Raw genomic sequence first — 21,347 nt, forward strand, 5'->3', positions numbered from 1 at the left:
TATATGGGGTCTAGTATACAGATATACTGAAGGCTGCTGGGTATACAGAGGGCAAGAGTATACAGACATGTGTTCTAACCTATGACTCTCCAAGACTACAACTCCAAGCATGGAGGGCATTCTGGGAGTTGTAGTTTTTTTTTTTTTAGTGTAGCTGCAGCTTTGTCAGAGCATGATGAGTTTTAAGTTGTGTAACATTTGTAAAGGGTTTCAAGTTTTGCAACATTTTAATTTTGCAGCAGTTTTGTCATGCTGGGAGTTGTAGTTTGCCATTTAAGGGATGAGTCCTGTCCATTGTCTTTGTCTATGGGGTGTGCTGTAAAGCATGTCACTAAATGCTGTTAAAAACTGTTTAGGCAAGATGGTGCCCCCTAATAGTGTACAAAAAAACTCCAACCAGAAAATGGAAACAGATTAGAGAAGAAGAACATGTAATGGATAAAAGAGAATCCGGGTGATGGCTGAATCACTGTGTGACCACATGAATGATTGCTGGCTGATCGTGTGACCCATCACCCTGTAGTGGTCGCACGCGCCCTGTATACATAGTGAGATGTACTGGCGGCCTGGGGTGATTGGTATATACTCCCTGGTCACTAAGGGTCCTATTACACGGAGCAATTTTTAATGATTATTGATAAACTATCGCAAACTAGATTGTTTATCGTTAACCTGAAATCATTCACCATATTACACAGAACGATGGTTGTTAGATACGATCGTTACTACGATTGTTATTGCGATTGTTTATTCCTTCTGATCCCAGCAAAACAATAAACAATATGTAATTACACTCAATGGTTAGTGACCGAATGCGGAACTTGAGGGAACGAATGTGGAATTACAGCGAACAATTAGAGAACAATTAATGATAATTTTAGGTTCAGATCTAAATCAATGATCAACGACATACAAACGATTTTTCGATCGTTGCCTGCAATTACACAGAATGATTATCGTTTAAATTCGAACAATATAACAATTTTTCCCACAATAATTGTCCCGTGTAATAGGGCCCTTACTGGTCTGTCTCCTGTAACCTTCATCATTCTCTGACCTCTTCTCTCAGGACATACTGGAGCAGACAGTAGGCCATGAAGGTCAGGCTGCTATGACCTCTTGGTATTTGCCTCCAGGCCCTTCACTGTCCTTTCCCTTTAAATCCTGTTTGTGAACTTTCACATGTCCTCGTCCACTCTGAAAAGTTTGTACATTTTGGAGAAGATGAGTCACGTTGGTTTGTGAGTCCAGCAGGACGCCGCGGACACTCGCCAGCTCTGCGCTCAAACATCTGCTTTTCCAATTTTTTTGGAATCTGAGTGTTTCAGGGGAGCGGAGCTAGGTTTGCCTTCTAGTCAGTAAGTCCTCCCATCTGGCACGTCCACCATGTGGGAATGTCTGTGGAGACGCAGCAGGACACCGTGCATAGTCTCAACATGTAGCCTGGGCAATTCCTAGAGAGCTGAATGACACGCTCAGCTCTGCTACATCACCATGAGAATCGTTCAAGGATTTCACCACCCAGTAGATGTTATGAAGATTCTTTAAATACTACTTTTGACTACAATAAGACCACAAAAAGTACGAAGGGTGTGAAAAGTTGTGACGGGTGTGAACGGCAGCAACACCCCTAGTGGGATACCACATATGGGGGGCAGGAGGGAGCGTACATGTACAGTATATGGGGGGCAGGAGGGAGCGTACATGTACAGTATATGGGGGCAGGAGGGAGCGTACATGTACAGTATATGGGGGCAGGAGGGAGCGTGCATGTACAGTATATAGGGGGCAGGAGGGAGCGTACATGTACAGTATATAGGGGGCAGGAGGGAGCGTACATGTACACTATATAGGGGGGCAGGAGGGAGCGTGCATGTACAGTATATGGGGGGCAGGAAGGAGCGTGCATGTACAGTATATGGGGGCAGGAGGGAGCGTACATGTACAGTATATGGGGGCAGGAGGGAGCGTACATGTACAGTATATAGGGGGCAGGAGGGAGCGTGCATGTACAGTATATGGGGGCAGGAGGGAGTGTGCATGTACAGTATATGGGGGGCAGGAGGGAGTGTGCATGTACAGTATATAGGGGCAGGAGGGAGCGTGCATGTACAGTATATGGGGGCAGGAAGGAGCGTGCATGTACAGTATATGGGGGGCAGGAAGGAGAGTGCATGTACAGTATATGGGGGCAGGAGGGAGGGTGCATGTACAGTATATGGGGGCAGGAAGGAGCGTGCATGTACAGTATATGGGGACAGGAGGGAGCGTGCATGTACAGTATATGGGGGACAGGAGGGAGCGTGCATGTACAGTATATGGGGGACAGGAGGGAGCGTGCATGTACAGTATATCGGGGCAGGAGGGAGCGTGCATGTACAGTATATGGGGGGCAGGAGGGAGTGTGCATGTACAGTATATAGGGGGAAGGAGGGAGAGTGCATGTACAGTATATGGGGCAGGAGGGAGTGTACATGTACAGTATATAGGGGGCAGGAGGGAGCGTACATGTACAGTATATGGGGGGCAGGAGGGAGCGTGCATGTACAGTATATGGGGGGCAGGAGGGAGAGTGCATGTACAGTATATAGGGGGAAGGAGGGAGAGTGCATGTACAGTATATGGGGCAGGAGGGAGTGTACATGTACAGTATATGGGGGGCAGGAGGGAGCGTGCATGTACAGTATATAGGGGGCAGGAGGGAGCGTACATGTACAGTATATGGGGGGCAGGAGGGAGCGTGCATGTACAGTATTTGGGGGGGCAGGAGGGAGCGTGCATGTACAGTATATGGGGGCAGGAAGGAGTGTGCATGTACAGTATATGGGGGGCAGGAAGGAGTGTGCATGTACAGTATATGGGGGCAGGAGGGAGCATGCATGTACAGTATATAGGGGGAAGGAGGGAGTGTGCATGTACAGTATATAGGGGGAAGGAGGGAGTGTGCATGTACAGTATATGGGGGCAGGAGGGAGAGTGCATGTACAGTATATAGGGGGCAGGAGGGAGCGTGCATGTACAGTATATGGGGGCAGGAGGGAGCGTGCATGTACAGTATATGGGGGCAGGAGGGAGCGTGCATGTACAGTATATAGGGGGAAGGAGGGAGTGTGCATGTACAGTATATAGGGGGAAGGAGGGAGTGTGCATGTACTGTATATGGGAAGAAGGAGGGAGCGTGCATGTACAGTATATGGGGGACAGGAGGGAGCGTGCATGTACAGTATATGGGGGGCAGGAGGGAGGGTGCATGTACAGTATATGGGGGGCGGGAGGGAGCGTGCATGTACAGTATATGGGGGGCAGGAAGGAGCGTGCATGTACAGTATATGGGGGGCGGGAGGGAGCGTGCATGTACAGTATATGGGGGGAAGGAAGGAGCGTGCATGTACAGTATATGGGGGGCGGGAGGGAGCGTGCATGTACAGTATATGGGGGGGAAGGAGGGAGTGTGCATGTACAGTATATGGGGGGCAGGAGGGAGTGTGCATGTACAGTATATGGGGGGCAGGAGGGAGTGTGCATGTACAGTATATGAGGGGCAGGAGGGAGAGAGCGTGCATGTTCAGTATATGGGGGGCAGGAAGGAGTGTGCATGTACAGTATATGGGGGGCAGGAAGGAGTGTGCATGTACAGTATATGGGGGGCAGGAAGGAGTGTGCATGTACAGTATATGGGGGCAGGAGGGAGCGTGCATGTACAGTATATGGGGGGCAGGAAGGAGTGTGCATGTACAGTATATGGGGGGCAGGAAGGAGTGTGCATGTACAGTATATGGGGGCAGGAGGGAGCGTGCATGTACAGTATATGGGGGCAGGAGGGAGCGTGCATGTACAGTATATGGGGGCAGGAGGGAGCGTGCATGTACAGTATATGGGGGCAGGAGGGAGCGTGCATGTACAGTATATGGGGGCAGGAGGGAGAGTGCATGTACAGTATATGGGGGGCAGGAAGGAGCGTGCATGTACAGTATATAGGGGGAAGGAGGGAGTGTGCATGTACAGTATATGGGGGGCAGGAAGGATATCCGATGGCTGAAGCAGCATAATCACAATGTATCAGACTTGTGTTGCTGCCCTGATACCTGATATCATTGTTGATACAATCTCTTATTGATATGTTCTCCTATTATGGATACACTATGGATTGATACATTCTGCTATTGATCTGTTCCATCATTGATACATTGGCTGGCTCTGAGCTCTCTCATCCGCTCGCTATGGTGTTTGCTGATCGGGGGGTCGGGCTGTGTTATTCTTGTGGACCGGTCGTTGAACAGTAAAACCGCAGGAGAAGACGCGTGCCCCCCCGTCTATATCACACGTCGTGGCTCATGTGGATCGCTGAACAATGGCCGGACACACTGTGGCGCATTGAAGAGGTTTAATACAATATCCTGCTATCCCATGGATACATTGTCTGAAACAGTAACCCAGCTCTCCCGCCACATCCCTCGCAGACTCCTGTAATAATATCCTGTTACCATGGTTACTGAGACGGACGGTGTGGCTGTGGAAGTTAACGGAGCAGACATGGTCTATGGACCAGAATAACTTCACACAGAAGTCAGCTCTTATAGCACTACAACCCCCAGCATGTGTGCCGCTCCCCAGCTCTTATAGCACTACAACCCCCATCATGTGTGCCGCTCCCCAGCTCTTATAGCACTACAACCCCCAGCATGTGTGCGCTCTTCAGCTGTTAGAGCACACAACCCCCAGCATTTGTGCCGCTCCCCAGCTCTTATAGCACTACAACCCCCAGCATGTGTGCCGCTCCCCAGCTCTTATAGCACTACAACCCCCAGCATGTGTGCCGCTCCCCAGCTATTGTAACACTACAACCCCCAGCATGTGTGGCGCTCCCCAGCTATTGTAACACTACAACCCCCAGCATTTGTGCCGCTCCCCAGCTATTGTAACACTACAACCCCCAGCATGTGTGCGTCTCTCCAGCTGTTTCACATTGACAACCCCCATGGTGGCTGTGTTGGTTGGAGTTCCAGTCAGACCCGTTGTGGTGAGTCACCCGCCGTCCTGGGATCTCTCTGCGGGAAGCCTGCCGTCACCCTGAGGTGTGTGTGTCCCCTAGGTGCAGTGTTCTCCAGCTGCTGCAGAACTACAACTCCCATCATGCTATTAGTGGAGCAGGGGCTTAGTTCTGTTGTGTGTCCTCCCACCTTATTCCCTGGAGGACTCCTTTATAATACCGCAGCTTTCATGCTGTCACCTAGAGGGGCAGATTCTGGGGGGTCTTTAGCGGCTGCTCCCCAGACATCACTAGGAGCCTAAAGTGACGGTTCCAGACGGTGTTCTCCATGTTGCAGCAACGTCTGATTGTGCGTGGCCCTTTAAATAATGTATTGATATCAGTAAAATATAGCAGCACCAGAGGATTCTGGGAAGGTCAATTGCTGCTCATGTCAAGCAAGGTCAGAACTGTAACGTATAATACGGAAAAAACAAACCGCAGCTCAGTGAGGGTTATAGCGACATTTCCTGCTCAGGGGAGATACACGAATAATGGACGGATTCCCTCTGTTATACTGAAGATAAATAATAATAAAGGGAGAATGTGACATCAGAACCAGAGAGTCCAGACAAAATCATAGAATAATACCGCCATATATACAGGCAACTGTGATAGAGACCACTCCCGTAATCAGCCGCATCCGAGCCCAGATATAAAGAAAGTCCACCCTCATACATAGGGGCAGTGGCGGATAATAATAGGCCCATTTCAGGCGGTAGCCCGGGGCCCTGAGCTCCTGGGGGGCCCATGGCCAAAAAGATAATTTTAGTGGTGAAATGTCTCCTGGCTACAGTTCTGCCATGATTTCCAAAAAACACTGTTTTCTACAGCAATTTTGCACAATTCAGGGCATCATGACTTTGTTTATCCCGTATTATGAACACTACACTAGTGCTGCCATAGTTACAGTGGGTTGGTGTGTGTGTGTGTTTTTCGAACAGCCCGGGCCCTATTGTAAAGTTTATCCACCCCTGCATAGTGGCAGTATTATAGTAGTTATATTCCTGTATATAGGAGCAGTATTATAGTAGTATATTCCTGTATATAGGAGCAGTATTATAGTAGTTATATCTCTGTATATAGGGGGCAGTATTATAGTAGTTATATCTCTGTATATAGGGGGCAGTATTATAGTAGTTATATTCCTGTATATAGGAGCAGTATTATAGTAGTATATTCCTGTATATAGGGAGCAGTATTATAGTAGTTATATCCCTGTATATAGGGGCAGTATTATAGTAGTTATATCCCTGTATATAGGGAGCAGTATTATAGTAGGTATATCCCTGTATATAGGAGCAGTATTATAGTAGTATATTCTTGTATATAGGAGCAGTATTATAGTAGTTATATCCCTGTATATAGGAGGTAGTATTATAGTAGTTATATCAAAACTGGGAGAGAAATTCTGAGTTTGCACCAAAGTCCAGTAACTTATTATACATGCCCATGAACTAGGACGTATACAAGGAGGATGTAAGGCTAACGGTGTGCAGCATAGGGGTGCAGTGCTTAAACAGGGTGTATAGTATTCCAAAAAGGGAGACAAAGAAGCTTGCACTCACCAAAAAACTGCTGCGGTATAGATCCGTTTATTTCATCTTCATAGACGAGAATGGGGAGGGGAAGTGAAGGCAGGGGCGTCCGATGGCTACAGCCGTTTCACGTGACAGGGCTGTAGCCATCGGACGCCCCTGCCTTCACTTCCCCTCCCCATTCTCGTCTATGAAGATGAAATAAACGGATCTATACCGCAGCAGTTTTTTGGTGAGTGCAAGCTTCTTTGTCTCCCTTTTTGGAATATTATAGTAGTTATATTCCTGTATATAGGATCAGTATTATATTAGTTATATTACTGTATATAGGATCAGTATTATAGTAGTATATTCCTGTATATAGGGGGCAGTATTATAGTAGTTATGGAAACTGGAGAGAGTGGAACGGCTGCACATCCCATCCATGGCTGATACTAATGCCGCTAGGCCTATATTAAAAATCAACACCAGAGTGTCTGTATATGAATTGATCAAGCCATATTGCCCCGTGTACCACCGCGCAGGTCCTCTGGTCCACACGGGTCCCTACGCTAACTCCACACCGTGTCGGTCAGCGACCGCCAACCCCGCAAAGCGTGCACATGCAGGGAAGGAGGCCATGGAACGGCCCTGCAACCCCAATGTCACAGGACCAGACCCAAAAAGCCCCACCAAAACCCAGCCAGCACCACCGGCGGGGAAGGCTGCCCCCAAACGACACAAGTATGGATATGGTATTACACTTACCATTGCTGCTCTCACAGAATGGGGAAGACATAAGGTCCAGACATGTGAGCACAGGCATATCCGCTGACCGACACAGTGTGGAGTTAGCATAGGGACCCGTGTGGACCAGAGGACCTGCGCGGTGGTACACGGGGCAATATGGCTTGATCAATTCATATACAGACACTCTGGTGTTGATTTTTAATATAGGCCTAGCGGCATTAGTATCAGCCATAGATGGGATGTGCAGCAGTTCCATTCTCTCCAGTTCGTGTATTATAGTAGTTATATTCCTGTATATAGGAGCAGTATTATAGTAGTATATTCCTGTATATAGGAGCAGTATTATAATAGTTATATTCCTGTATATAGGGAGCAGTATTATAATAGTTATATTCCTGTATATAGGAGCAGTATTATAGTAGTTATATTGTTGTATATAGAAGCAGTATTATAGTAGTTATATTCCTGTATATAGGAGCAGTATTATAGTAGTTATATTGTTGTATATAGAAAGGCAGTATTATAGTAGTTGTTTATAGGAGCAGTATTATAGTAGTTATAATGTTGTTTATAGGAGCAGGTTGATTGTATTCCTGTATGTATGGAGTAGTATAATTGTGTCAGTGATGTTAGTATTAAGGACTTGATCGTACTTGATATCACTAGGACAGTGTTATATACAGGTCAGGAGGGTCAGTACTATATAGATATCTTGTGCAGGGATGAGAGGAGAATTGCAGATAAGAGACAAGTAGCTGTAAGCGGTCACTTTGTCATTGTCATCACTCAGACTTGATGGTGTCCATGTTTCTGTTCAGGCAGTGAAGGATTATGGGTGGATGTGTGTCTGGTGTAGAGCGATGGGGTCTATACTAACCTCTGTCTATTTAAGCTAAATAATAGAAACTTCCTATTCTATTATATATAGTTATTATTTTACAATATTAGATTTGTTTCCTGCAGAGAGGAGCAGATCTGGAGTGAACGTTGGTGTGAGGTGTATTGGTAGGCGCCATTGTCAGCTCCTTTTAGGAGGGGCTTGTGGGATTGTTCTTTGTGTAATGTGCTGTATTGGATATTAGATTAGTATGTTAGATTTTGCGCTGGATTTAAACTTGTTGGCATGATGAGCGTTCACGAGGACCCCCAGACACACCCCGTATCTCCAGAGAATGAAGGAACATTGTCCAGATTACTGTGGAATTACATGATGAATATGGTTGTTGTTACTGTGTTGTCTTAGAGCCTTACGGTTACCAGGGACTGTGTCAGGACCTGGTAAAGCTCCACGATGATGGAGCTCTGGTGGGTTGGGGGGCGCAGTGATCCCCGGGGGCTCCTCATTCCCACTGCTTAAACATTTTCGCTATAGAAAGATCTCAAATGGAGAAGAGCGAACTTCTACAAAGGTTGGGTTTGTCCGATCACTCAGCATTTGATTGCAATGGATACAGCACTAATGCTGCCTGGAACATATGGATGCAGCACTAATGCTGCCTGGGACATATGGATGCAGCACTAATGCTGCCTGGGACATATGGATGCAGCACTAATGCTGCCTGGGACATATGGATGCAGCACTAATGCTGCCTGGAACATAAGGATACCGCCTATGGCAGGGGATGTGTACATGTTTTCCAGGCCGCCTTAGTGCTGCATCCATCTTCTCCAGCCATTGGAATCAAATGCTGAGTGATGGGGTAAAGCTGGACTTCTTCTTCACATCTGCCTATTAGACCACAGTCCTTCGCTTTAGGGGAAAGATGGGAGTTGTAGTTTTGCCACAAAAATTTGATTGAATTTTTTTCTTTTTTTTCTTTGACCAGGTGCTACAGAAACTCGGGAAAGCGGATGAGACGAAAGACGAGCAGTTTGAGCAATGCGTGCAAAACTTCAACAAACAGCTGGTGAGTCAAAAAATGGCACCGCGCAATTGTTTACTGTGGCAGGAGGGCGAACGCCAAGGAGGCGCGGGAGGAAGAAACCTGTGTGTGTGTGTGTGTGTGGGGGGGACACTTGGCATCTGTCACTCTGTACGTAATCAATAGTAAAGTAGAGAAAAGAACGTTGTGTGTGTGTGTGTGTGTGTGTGTGTGTGTGTGTGTGTAAAGACAACAGGAAACTGCCTCTATAGCAATCCCGAGCATAAAGCGATAGGGCTGGACAAATAACCTACAAATCCATAGCAGCAGCAGCAGACCCAGCGGATGGGCAAACTCAGCGGATCAGCAATCTCCATCATGGAGAGACCTCAGCATTTTCCTGTGCCTTGCAGGTTACTCTTAGAACTTGTTCATACTGCGCTTTTTGGAGCATGCAATACCTGTCCTGTAGCTCTGCTTGCTTCCACATTGAATGAAGTTAATTCAGGTGCAGAACAGCTATACACACAGTACTTAAACTACACACAGTCCGACACATACAGTACATACACTAAATAGGCTACATACTTACATACACTTCATACACTACATAGGCTACACACAGTACATACACTATATAGGCTACATACACTACATACACTACACACAGTACATACACTTCATACACTACATACACTACACACACTACATACACTTCATACACTACATAGGCTACACACAGTACATACACTAAATAGGCTACATACTTACATACACTTCGTACACTACATAGGCTACACACAGTACATACACTATATAGGCTACATACACTACACACAGTACATACACTATATAGGCTACACACACTACATACACTACACACACTACATACACTTCATACACTACACACAGTACATCCACTATATAGGCTACATACACTACATACACTTCATACACTACATAGGCTACACACAGTACATACACTACATAGGCTACATACAGTACACACACTACATACACTACACACAGTACATACACTTCATAGGCTACACACAGTACACACACTACATACACTTCATACACTACATAGGCTACATACAGTACATAGGCTACACACAGTACACACACTACATACACTTCATACACTACATAGGCTACACACAGTACATACACTATATAGGCTACATACACTACACACAGTAAATACAATATATAGGCTACATACACTACACAGACTACACACACTACATAGACAACATAGAATACGCGGGATAAACCGGATGCTGTGTGTGAACTAGGCCTAGATGTCTTCTATAATCCCTCAGCCTGCTGCCCGGTTTCCACATTCTGCTCTGTTCTTCCTCGGCTCTCACCCATCACCCCTTATCCTGACACTTTCCTGGAAATATTTCACAATCTCCAGAGACTACGAGAGGCCGGGGTGTGAGGCAATCACTAATGTGTGTAAGTCAGGGTGGAACCTGTATCATGGAGGTAGAGTCAGAGCTGGGGAGAGGCCAAAGTATGACAGGTATGGCGGAGTTGGCAAACACTGCTGTATACCTGGCATTGCTGTAATGTCAGACTGCACAGTCCCATTCATCACAGGTTAGTGTCCCGATCAGCGCTGGGCAGGTTTCTTTGTATGCCCGGGCTGACGTGTGACTGCCAGGGCGGCGACGATTGCTTCATACAGGAAGCCGCCATGTGTCCTGCAGGATGTTTTCATCCTAGAAGTCTCCACCATAGAAATGACTCAGCCCTGAAGACGGGCGAGATGCTGAGCAAGGACTTCAGGGTCACGACAACATCTGGCGGCTGTATCCTCTGCATGGGATGAGAGGGGGGTGTAATGGTGCGGCGGCCGTCCTGGGGTCGTGTGGTTGGTTGGGGCCCGGCCTAGGAAAGACACACATGTGGCACAGCTTTCACAATGGTTACGCCATAGTCACGCTCCAGTGGAAAACTCTTACCTTACATTACAGAAAAGTCAGCAAGAAATGTAAACCGTGTTATGGGCCGCGCGTTTCGGGTCATACAGCTGTGACTATGGAGCTGCCACATACTGATCCTCCATACAGCTGTGACTATGGAGCTGCCACATAATGATCCTCAATACAGCTGTGACTATGGAGCTGCCACATAATCCTCCATACAGCTGTGACTATGGAGCTGCCACATACTGATCCTCCATGCAGCTGTGACTATGGAGCTGCCCAATAATGATGCTCCATACAGCTGTGACTGTGGAGCTGCCACATAATGATCCTCCATACAGCTGCCACATAATGATCCTCCATACAGCTGTGACTTTGGAGCTGCCACATAATGATCCTCCATACAGCTGCCACATAATGACCCTCCATACAACTGCCCCATAATGATCCTCCATACAGCTGCCACATAATGATCCTCCATACAGCTGTGACTATGGAGCTGCCCCATAATGATCCTCCATACAGTTGCCATATAATGATCCTCCATACAACTGCCACATAATGATCCTCCATGCAGCTGTGACTATGGAGCTGCCCCATAATGATCCTCCATACAGCTGCCACATAATGATCCCTCATTGACCTTATTTTGTATGAAGACGATGTAACCCGATAGATGCCTCCAACTATTGCTGGATCTCGGGGCCCCCTTCCCATCCCTTGTAGGAGATCAGGGATGACCCCAGTCTGGTCCCGCCATATACTCAGGGGAGTAGTTATAGGGATGCATCCAACCCCTGGTAGCTTGTGCAGGAGCGCCCCCTATGGTACGTTCCCATGGATCACCAGGTGCATTGTGGACTCGTCATACTGGTTATGTCCTCAATAAGAACTGATGGATAAAAGGGATTATCCTTAAAGGGGCAGCTGTCCCTTATCCATATGATGGTGACAAGTGCCTGATTGCTGGGGGTCCCACAGCACTCAGTCCTATAGAGATAAAACGGCAGGCCAGCGGACATGGCACCCCCCCCCCCCATGTACCCCAGGGGTCCAGGATGGGTGCCGGTGTGCCCTTTTATCTCTATAGGACTGAGTGCTGTAGCCTGCAGTCTGGGTGGTCCTCTGCTGAACATCAGGGTCCCTGCTGGGACTGACTTTCATTGCTGAGGTGAGAACGTGGTGGAATAGAAGATCTTACAATGTTACAAGAGCAGCAACACTTGGATTAGGAGATCAGAATCTTAAAGGTGTACGCCCACAAAAATCTTTCTTTCAAATCAGCTGGTGTTAGAAAGTTATACAGATTTGTAATTTACTTCTGTTAAAAAAAATCTACTGCAATCCAGTACTTATCAGCTGCTGTATGTCCTGCAGGAAGTGGTGTATTCTCTCCAGTCTGACACAGTGCTCTCTGCTGCCACCTCTGTCCATGTCAGGAACTGTCCAAAGCAGCAGCAAATCCCCATAGAAAACCTCTCCTGCTCTGGACAGTTCCTGACATGGACAGAGATGGCAGCACAGAGCACTATGTCAGACTGGAGAGAATACACCACTTCCTGCAGGACATACAGCAGCTGATAGGTACTGGAAGACTGGAGATTTTTAAAAAGAAATAAATTACAAATCTATACAAATTTCTGGCATCGGTTAATTGGAAAGAAAAAGATTTTTGCCAGAGTACCCCTTTAAGAGATCTGGAGTAACTATTCTGGATTCCTGGAAAGACAAGCTCAGGTCCAGATGATGGAAGCCAAGTATAGAGATTGGGAAGATCACACAAAAAGCATCAACTAGACTGCAGAACATTGCAGAATTGCATCCCGCCCATAGCCTTAGCATCTCACAAGTCTATGATAACCCCCGGCCCCCAATAAGTGGAGTCGGACCCCCACCTACTATGTTCTATGTATAATCCTGGTGTAGTATGAGCGGCTTCCTCCGATGTGACCGCTATCCCTTCATTATCTGTACGGTAAAGCCGGCATCAGGGACAGGAGAACAATCACATGGAGCGCGTGACTCCGGGCCAGGCAGCCCCCCCCCCAAGGATGACCTAGTATTGGAATGGGATGCCCCATAAGAACTGACCTAGAGATAGAAAACACATGTGCCGCCCGCAGCTGCTTCACATTATACAACCGTCCCTATACCTTCAGCATTAACCATTGATGCTGCTCGACCCCCCTCACATCCCCTGCCACAGCAGTGCAGGCCAGGGGGGTCTCACATCCCCTGCTGCAGTAGTGCAGCCCAGGGGGGGGGGGGGGGGGGTCTCACATCCCCCGCCACAGCAGTGCAGGCCAGGGGGGGGTGTCTCACATCCCCCACAGCAGTGCAGCCCAGGGGGGGGGGTCTCACATCCCCCACAGCAGTGCAGCCCAGGGGGGGGGTCTCACATCCCCTGCCACAGTAGAGCAGCCCAGGGGGGGGGGGGGGGGGGGGGGTCTCACATCCCCCGCCACAACAGTGCAGCCCAGGGGGGCTCTCAAATCCCCCGCCACAGCAGTGCAGCCCAGGGGGGGTCTCGCATCCCCCACAGCAGTGCAGCCCAGGGGGGTCTCTCATCCCCCACAGCAGTGCAGCCCAGGGGGGGGGTCTCACATCCCCCCGCCATAGCAGTGCAGCCCAGGGGGGGGGGGGTCTCGCATCCCCCACAGCAGTGCAGCCCAGGGGGGGGTCTCACATCCCCCGCCATAGCAGTGCAGCCCAGGGGGGGGTCTCGCATCCCCCACAGCAGTGCAGCCCAGGGGGGGTCTCACATCCCCCGCCACAGTAGTGCAGCCCAGGGGGGGGGGGTCTCGCATCCCCCACAGCAGTGCAGGCCAGGGGGGGGGGTCTCACATCCCCCGCCATAGCAGTGCAGCCCAGGGGGGGTGTCTCGCATCCCCCACAGCAGTGCAGCCCCGATACATTGTGATCATTTGTTTCCATTTTGGGATGACTGTATATAATGACCTCCGCTCCCCTCTCCCCCCTCCCCCGATCTTCTCTTACAGACAGAAGGCTCCAAACTCCAGAAGGACCTTAGGACGTATCTGGCGTCAGTGAAAGGTGAGCGATTCCTCCCAGATGTGGCCGTTCTGCTGTCATCTACAGAAATGATGGATTTACATCCGGAGGAGGAAGAACGTGACCCAGACATCTGGGAGGAAAAAGATCCCCACCTGCAGGGCTGTCACTCAGCTTTCCCGGGCTCCTGATGGGTGATATCTGTCTGTGCTTCCAGACTGCTGACCCTGTATATAGCTGTGAGGTCAGGACACACATGGGACCCCTCATATATCTGTCTGTGCTTCCAGACTGCTGACCCTGTATATAGCTGTGAGGTCAGGAGACACATGGGACCTGTCATATATCTGTCTGTGCTTCCAGACTGCTGACCCTGTATATAGCTGTGAGGTCAGGAGACACATGGGACCTGTCATATATCTGTATGTGCTTCCAGACTGCTGACCCTGTATATAGCTGTGAGGTCAGGAGACACATGGGACCCCTCATATATCTGTCTGTGCTTCCAGACTGCTGACCCTGTATATAGCTGTGAGGTCAGAAGACACATGGGACCTGTCATATATCTGTCTGTGCTTCCAGACTGCTGACCCTGTATATAGCTGTGAGGTCAGGAGACACATGGGACCCCCCATATATCTGTCTGTGCTTCCAGACTGCTGACCCTGTATATAGCTGTGAGGTCAGGAGACACATGGGACCCCCCATATATCTGTCTGTGCTTCCAGGCTGCTGACCCTGTATATAGCTGTGAGGTCAGGAGACACATGGGACCCCCCATATATCTGTCTGTGCTTCCAGACTGCTGACCCTGTATATAGCTGTGAGGTCAGGAGACACATGGGACCCCTCATATATCTGTCTGTGCTTCCAGACTGCTGACCCTGTATATAGCTGTGAGGTCAGGACACACATGGGACCCCTCATATATCTGTCTGTGCTTCCAGACTGCTGACCCTGTATATAGCTGTGAGGTCAGGAGACCATTAGAGCAAACTATTGACTGGCGGAGTCTCAGTGATCCGAATCCCACTGATCAGACAGTTTAAGGATTGGCCATGAATGGTTAGTGTTTGGCCCCCACAGCATGTGCTGCGCAATCTACTTTGTATGAGGAGCGGGTGAAGGGAAGTGACAACTACTCTCGGCATATTTCTGGGTTGCACTTTTCCAGCCCCATCAGCCGGTGTCCTGACTGGATCTGCTGACTGTCTTGTTAAATGGTTGTGTTATTCTCTGCTCACTCTGCATCATTGACAAGTAACTGGATCCCTCCTGCAGAAGTGATGAAGCCGGATATAGATCTTGTGCCTCAGCACTTGGTATAGACATCAGTGACCAGGGGGATAATATTGGGGTCCTCAGCACTTGGTATAGACATCAGTGACCAGGGGGATAATATTGGGGTCCTCAGCACTTGGTATAGACATCAGTGACCAGGGGGATAATATTGGGGTCCTCAGCACTCTGTATAGACATCATAGATTGGGGGGGGGTAATAACATTGGGGTCCTCAGCACTTGGTATAGACATCAGTGACTGGGGGGGGGGATAACATTGGGGTCCTCAGTACCAAAGTAAGATGGAAATAAAAACACAAGCTGCAGAATGATATCCTACTGGGAGCTGTGTAACCCCTCACCCTGCCCTTCCACTTTACGCCCTGTGCTGTCCTGCTTAATCTCTGCAATGTCTTTTGAGGTATAGGGCAGTCTGGGTTGCCGTTGTCCGGGGTAGCTTTGGTGGTGTTGTGGCTGCTAGGTGGGTCACTTGGGCACTTGTCTTGAGGGCTCTTTCCGAATTAGCTGTGTACTTTGCGTAGTGAAGAGAAGAAGTAGAAACTCATACTTGCGTATCTGACCGCCTAATACCCTACAGTGTCAGGATACCCGTCCTAAGAGGGTAGTATGAGGCCCCAGATTCCTGCGCTGAAAAATTTCAGAACAGCCATGCGTTACAGCAGGATATGTAGGCAAGTGGCAGCTTTGTCCCGCTGGGGTCAGTACCATACTCAGGTATACTGCCCTGTATCTCTTGAAAGTATCCCTGGCGTGGACAAGGTGATCTTCAGAGGACATCATTTCCTCCTGAGGTGTCTAGCTCTGCATGCTAGCTGAAGTTACTTACATAAGAAATAAAGTCTGTTGGTCCCTGACAAGGGTCCTGGCCTAAGCAATGACTGGAAGAGATGATGCCTCTAATAGGTGGCAGTAGTGGGTAGGTTTTTTTTTCTTTAAAGTGACAGTGTCCATTGTAATTCCCTCTATTTCTCCTTAATACCATTTTTATTGATATAAGGGATGGTCCGAACAGAGTTTGGTTCGGGTTCGTACGAACCCGAACCCTCGGTAATGGTTCCCGCTGTCTGCCCGCTCCATGGAGCGGGCGGATCCAGCGGGAGGACCGCCTGGAAAACTGGGATACAGCCATAGCCATAGGCTGTATCCCAGTTTTCCAGGCGTTACTCCCGCTGTATCCGCCCGCTGCACGGAGCGGGCAGACATCGGGAATCTGCTGCCGAGCGTTCGGGTTCATACGAACCCGAACCTCGGCAGGTTCGGACCATCCCTAGTTGATATACAGCATTATTGTCTACATGTGGCAAAACTACACTCCCAGCAACCTCAGGTTGTGGACCCCTGATGTAAAGTGTCCTGTGGTCCCTGCAGACATCGGGGCTCATTCTCAAATCGTCAGGTTTTTTATAATGTTATTATTTTGTGGCCAAATCTGCAGCACCGTTTCAGCCCTTTCTTTACCTCTTTTGCAGCAATGCACGAAGCCTCCAAGAAGCTGACAGAATGTCTGCAGGAAATCTACGAGCCGGACTGGCCGGGGCGAGAGGAGACCAATAAGATTGCCGAGGTAGACGCACTCTTCTGCTATTTCTTCTTTATACTTTTGCTGTGAATATTTTCCTGTGTTTCTTCCATTTTCTGCCTCCTTTCGTTCATGTCGCTCTGTAGATTTAAGTGACCACAACCATTGATGTTGAGAATCGGCGTCTCCATCCATCTGCGGAGCCTTGGCCCCAGGCAGCTGCTCTTATCCTTAGATACAGGATGACATAGTTACTCAGCAATCCGTCTCATCCCCCTGCTTTACATTCACACGTGTTCTCCAGGCCGTGTAACTAGAGGAGGCTGGGGCCCCATAACAAGGTTGTCTGAGGGTTCCCTATGTTAGAGGGATCAGATGCAGTCACAGAACTCAGAACAAATGGAACAGGGGGGCGCACAGTGACCCCGGAACATTATTGCAACTATAGTAAATCCTCCTTGACCCCTCAATCCTGCCGTCCCCTCCTCCATTGGTGGTGATACTTTCTGTTAGCCAGCATATCTAAGTATATCATGTTTATATAATTTCCTTACCTGCCTTAATGAGTGTATCTAACACTATTGTTATCAAACCTTTATGCTGAACCAGTGTATCTAAGCCCATCATATTTGATACGGGTGATAGGCCTAGAAGCAGTCAGGTGTATTATCTGCTGTATCGAAGTCTTAATTCAGGTGTGATACAATTTGTTAAGCCTCAGCATCTTAGTCAGGTGTGGTACTACCTGACTCCCTATATCTAAACTTTTCAGGTGTGATACTGTCTGTTAAAGGGGTATTCCACTTTAACATAACTTTTGATATGTTGCTGCCCATGGTGAGACTAACAATTCCTTTCATTATTTCATTACTTGTTATTATCTATTCAGTCTCCTTCCCCCAGTTCTCAGCTGCTGCTTTTTGCTGAAGACACAAAAATCTGTGTGTGAGCTTTTCTCTCTGTCTCCCCCTCCCCCCTCCCTTCTGAGACGGCTGATGTAAACAAGTCCCTGGTAGGCTGTATCTTCTTTGTAATGCTGGAAGGGTTAATCACAGCAAGATAATCAGTGACTTTACCTCTGAATAACCCTCCCAGCATTACAAAGAAGCTACAATGTTGCAGATACAGCCTGCCATGGACTTGTTTACATCAGCTGGCTCAGTAGAGAGGGGGAGGAGGTGGAGAAAGAGAGAAAAGCTGACACACAGATTTTTGTGTTTTCAGCAGAAAGCAGCTGCTGAAAACTGGGGGAAGGAGACTGAATAGATAATAACAAGTATGGAAGGAATTGTTAGTCTTACAATGGGCAGCAACATATCAAAAGTTATGTTTGAGTGGAATACCCTTTTAAGCCAGTGTAGACTGAGTGGAATACCCTTTTAAGCCAGTGTAGACTGACATGTATAATACTGCCTACCAAGCTGCTGTAGCTAAGCTTTACAAGTGTGATACAGTTTGTTAGCTGGTGTATCTAATCCTATTATGTATGAAAAGTATACAATGAGTGTACGTGTATACTCGCGCCACATACTTTAATTTCTAGAGTAACGTCTGTCACATGTGACATTTATTTCTCCACTTCCGTATTTTATGCCGCGCATGCCGCAGTCTTATCAGATCAGAGCTCGTAATCAAACATGCGGTCTGGGAAAAATCCCAATGTGAGCGGGATCCAAATGTTCCACCGTGTTCTGGGAATGTGAAGTTATAAGAACAAGATCTCCTGTTTTCTCATCAGAAATAGAAATAATGTCCGGGGAGGGAGGGGCCCATCGTGACCACTGCTACTGCTATGGGAGCCAAAGATCAGAGACGGCCATAAAACAATCATCTTAGTCTGATAGTGGCTGATAACAGAGAGCAGTAGCCTTCACAGTGACTGTCGTATAGTGAAGGAAATCTAATACAAGTAATGTGTTTTTGGTAGAACAATGACCTGCTGTGGACGGACTATCACCAGAAGCTTGTGGACCAGGCCCTCCTGACCATGGACACCTACCTGGGCCAGTTCCCTGACATCAAGGTAAGCAGCCACTGTGTATCAGAGTCATCAGCTTACATACGCCTATTCATACTGGTGGTGGGAAAGGACGTACACACGGCCACCACACTACCGGGGACTGCCTCCTGGGGGCGCCGCATCATCAGAAACACGCTTTATGGTTGTCACATTATCATGAAAAGATATGAGTTTATGATTTTATTCACAAGCTTACTGTTCCTGATCTTGTGTAGAAAAATATACATCTATATTTCACCAATGTGATAGAATTATACCCTAATACTACTGTAAAATACACTATATACAGAATACTTCATACTCCTCCATCTTTCCTTTCCTGTCCCCTTTTTTTTCCGTGCCACCCTCCTCCTTATTCCTCCTTTCTCTTCTCCTCTTCTCCCTTCCTCCCTCCCTCCCTTCCTCCTCTCCTCCCTTCCTTTCTCCTCTCCTCCCTCCATCCCTCCCCCCCGCATTTCATCTCCTCCCTTCCTTTCTCCCGCCTCTCCTCCCTTCCTTCCTCCTCTCCTCCCTCCCTCCCGAATCTCATCCCCTCCCTTCCTCCCGCCTCTTCCCCCTTCCTTCCTCATCTCCTTCCTTCCATTCTCCCGCCTCTTCCCCCCTTCCTTCCTCCTGTCCTCCCTCCCTCATCTCCTCCCTTCCTCCCTTCCTTTCTCCCGCCTCTCCTCCCTCCCACATCTCATCTCCTTCCTTTCTCCCGCCTCTTCCCCCTTCCTTCCTCCTCCCTTCCTTCCTCATCTCCTCCCTTCCTTTCTCCCGCCTCTTCCCCCTTCCTTCCTTCCTCCTCTCCTCCCTCCCACATCTCATCTCCTTCCTTTCTCCTGCCTCTTCCCCCTTCCTTCCTCATCTCCTTCCTTCCTTCCTTCCTTCCTTTCTCCCGCCTCTTCCCCATTCCTTCCTCCTCTCCTCCCTTCCTTCCTCCTCTCCTCCCTCCCACATCTTATCTCCTTCCTTTCTCCCGCCTCTTCCCCCTTCCTTCCTTTCTCCTCTCCTCCCTTCCCTCCTTCTCTCCTCTCCTCTCCTCCCTCCACACATCTCATCTCCTCCCTTTCTCCCGCCTATTCCCTTCCTTCCTCCTCTCCTACCTCTCTCCTCCCTCCCTCCCTCCCACATCTCATCTCCTCCCTTCCTTTCTCCTGCCTCTTCCCCCTTTCTTCCTCCTCTCCTACCTACCTCCCTCCCCCCCCAATCTCATCTCCTCCCTTTCTCCCGCCTCTTCCCCCTTCCTTCCTCCTCTCCTACCTCTCTCCTCCCTCCCTCCCTCCCTCCCACATCTCATCTCCTCCCTTCCTTTCTCCCGCCTCTTCCCCCTTCCTTCCTCCTCTCCTACCTCCCTCCCACATCTCATCTCCTCCCTTCCTTTCTCCCGCCTCTTCTTCCTTCCTTCCTTCCTTCCTTCCTCCCCTCCTCCCTCCCCCCTCCCTTCCTTCCATCCTCCCTCCATCTTGTTGTTTCACGTTTCTTTCTCTTATTTCAGTCGCGCATCGCAAAACGAGGAAGGAAACTTGTAGATTACGACAGTGCGAGACATCATTTTGAATCGTTACAAAGTGCAAAGAAGAAAGATGAGACAAAAATCGCCAAGGTAGCGTCCTGCCCTCCGCTGCGGTGCTCACACATGTGGCGGTATACACAGGTTCCTTATATCATGACTGTGCCGTAACCCATAGCAACCATTCAGATGTAATGGATTATGTCATGGCTGATCGGGGTACACTGCTCCTAGATAATCAGGTGATACCACTACTACTCCTCTCATCATTGTCACTTCCTAAGGCGGAGCTGTATATAATGTACAGGAATAAATGCTTTATCTGATCCTGATCATGAATTGCATCATGTCTGATGGTCGGTCACCTCCAGAGCTGCATTCACCATTCTGCTACTTTTCTGTCAGTTCTACCTCACACCCACCCACCGTCCCCTGCTGATCCAGCAGCTGCAGGCTGCCCTGTTACCCCGGCCCCCCGTACAGAGCAGTTTTACCCCAGGACCCTGCTTATGTCTGGGTTGTGTCTTTATCAGGACCATGATGGCCACCAGCAGAATTTGGAGTGCAGCTCCGGCAGTGACTGGAGTATGGGATGTGATGTAACTCAGGATCAGGGGACGCCACTTTACGTCCGAATGTCTTCTTTTTGTCTTGAGCATGAAAATTAACACTGATTTTGATCTAATAAAAGCTGTAAAGTGAAACTGCTGCAATGTGGGGAGGTCCTGACCTGTAATAATGGCTCTCGTTGTTCTCCGCAGTCTCTGTGGATCTAACAGCTTCTTTCTTGGCATGTGGCGCAGGATGGTGTCGCCTGGCGCTGCGGGTCACCTACTCACTGAGTGTCACGTACTGAAGTCTCTTCTTCTGTCTCTTTCTGTCTGTTTCTCTCTGTTAAACGCTTGCAG

The 21,347-nt window shown here is 48.7% G+C and overlaps 1 protein-coding gene across 5 annotated transcripts in view; it reads left to right on the forward strand.

Annotated features, from left to right (window-relative positions):
* Nucleotides 1–21,347, forward strand: part of BIN1 (bridging integrator 1) — a 68,814-nt gene that overhangs the window by 23,111 nt on the left and 24,356 nt on the right. For all 5 annotated transcript variants that reach the window (XM_069982396.1, XM_069982398.1, XM_069982399.1 and 2 more), the window contains exons 2-6: nucleotides 9,123–9,203; nucleotides 14,095–14,149; nucleotides 16,878–16,972; nucleotides 18,855–18,950; nucleotides 20,425–20,532. In XM_069982396.1, coding sequence (XP_069838497.1) covers nucleotides 9,123–9,203; nucleotides 14,095–14,149; nucleotides 16,878–16,972; nucleotides 18,855–18,950; nucleotides 20,425–20,532 — 435 coding nt within the window. The remainder of the gene's footprint in view (nucleotides 1–9,122; nucleotides 9,204–14,094; nucleotides 14,150–16,877; nucleotides 16,973–18,854; nucleotides 18,951–20,424; nucleotides 20,533–21,347) is intronic.

The sequence above is a fragment of the Dendropsophus ebraccatus genome, chromosome 9 (assembly GCF_027789765.1).
Source record: "Dendropsophus ebraccatus isolate aDenEbr1 chromosome 9, aDenEbr1.pat, whole genome shotgun sequence".
Classification (NCBI taxonomy): Eukaryota; Metazoa; Chordata; class Amphibia; order Anura; family Hylidae; genus Dendropsophus; species Dendropsophus ebraccatus.